Genomic DNA, 1,135 nt, shown 5'->3' with positions numbered 1-1,135 from the left:
CATCCTTAATCTTGGATCCAGTAATGCGAACCCCGATGCAAGAGCAGAAGAAACTGCAAAGGTGCAAACTTTGTCTAAGAATTTGGAAGAAGGTGAAGCTCTCACACTGAAGCTTGGAGGACCAGTTTACTCAGGGGCGGAGGATCAGGCAGTGAGGCCGAATAAAAGGGTTAGGTCAGGATCTCCGGGCAACGGCGGCAACTACCCGATGTGCCAAGTTGATGATTGCCGAGCTGATCTATCGCATGCTAAGGATTATCATAGAAGGCATAAAGTCTGTGAAATTCATAGTAAGGCTACAAATGCACTTGTAGGGAACCAGATGCAGAGGTTCTGCCAGCAGTGTAGCCGGTATGATTGAATCTCACCCAAGTTGGAAAATTGTTAAATCATTTACTTAAATTGCCTTTGAAAACTGGCCCTTATTGTGTATGCGTACTGTTATAGGTTTAGGAGTAGCAAATCTTGGTAATTTAGCATACTTCTGTATGTTCTTTACCCTACTGATGTTAATTTAGCAGATGCAGAAGTTCTGCCTGCAGTATAGGTGTTATGATTGAATGTGACCCAAGTTGGAAAATTATTGAATGATTTTCTTAGGGCTGTCCAAATGGGCTTCGGGCCTAGAACCGGCCGGGCCTAAACCCGGCCCAGGCTTGGGTAAGGCCCGAAAAATCCTGGCTGGCTGGGCTCCAGGCCCGGGTCCGGGCCGAGTTGGTGAAGCCCAACCCGGGCCCAGCCTAGCCCTGTTTTTTGATTATATATATATATACTATATTTTATATTTTATATTTTTATATATATAATTATAGTATGATATGGTCATTAATGTATACTTATATATATATAAGTATATTGTCATGAATGTATACTTATGTATACTTATATATACTTACATATATGTTTCTAATCTATATTATATATAATTATAGTATGATACGGTCATTAATGTATACTTATATATGCTTACACATAATATATAGCTATATACTAATATGTTTTTTATATACAAATATATACTTATATAAATATAATAAGATTAATCTAATTTTTAATCAATTTTTAGCGAAAATAAAAAATAAAAAAAATCCGGCCCGGCCTGGAGCTTGGCCCGGCCCTTGCATCCCAGGTCCGG

At 38.8% G+C, this 1,135-nt stretch overlaps 1 protein-coding gene across 1 annotated transcript in view; it reads left to right on the top strand.

Annotated features, from left to right (window-relative positions):
• The window catches only part of LOC109841512 (squamosa promoter-binding-like protein 15), a gene marked incomplete at its 5' end in the record, with an annotated part of 5,832 nt that continues 4,698 nt past the window's right edge, over positions 2–1,135 (top strand). The window contains one exon of the mRNA XM_020410478.1: positions 2–351. Coding sequence (XP_020266067.1) covers positions 2–351 — 350 coding nt within the window. The remainder of the gene's footprint in view (positions 352–1,135) is intronic.

This window comes from Asparagus officinalis, chromosome 1, assembly GCF_001876935.1.
Source record: "Asparagus officinalis chromosome 1, Aspof.V1, whole genome shotgun sequence".
NCBI lineage: Eukaryota > Viridiplantae > Streptophyta > Magnoliopsida > Asparagales > Asparagaceae > Asparagus > Asparagus officinalis.
This window is presented reverse-complemented; position numbering and strand designations above follow the sequence as displayed.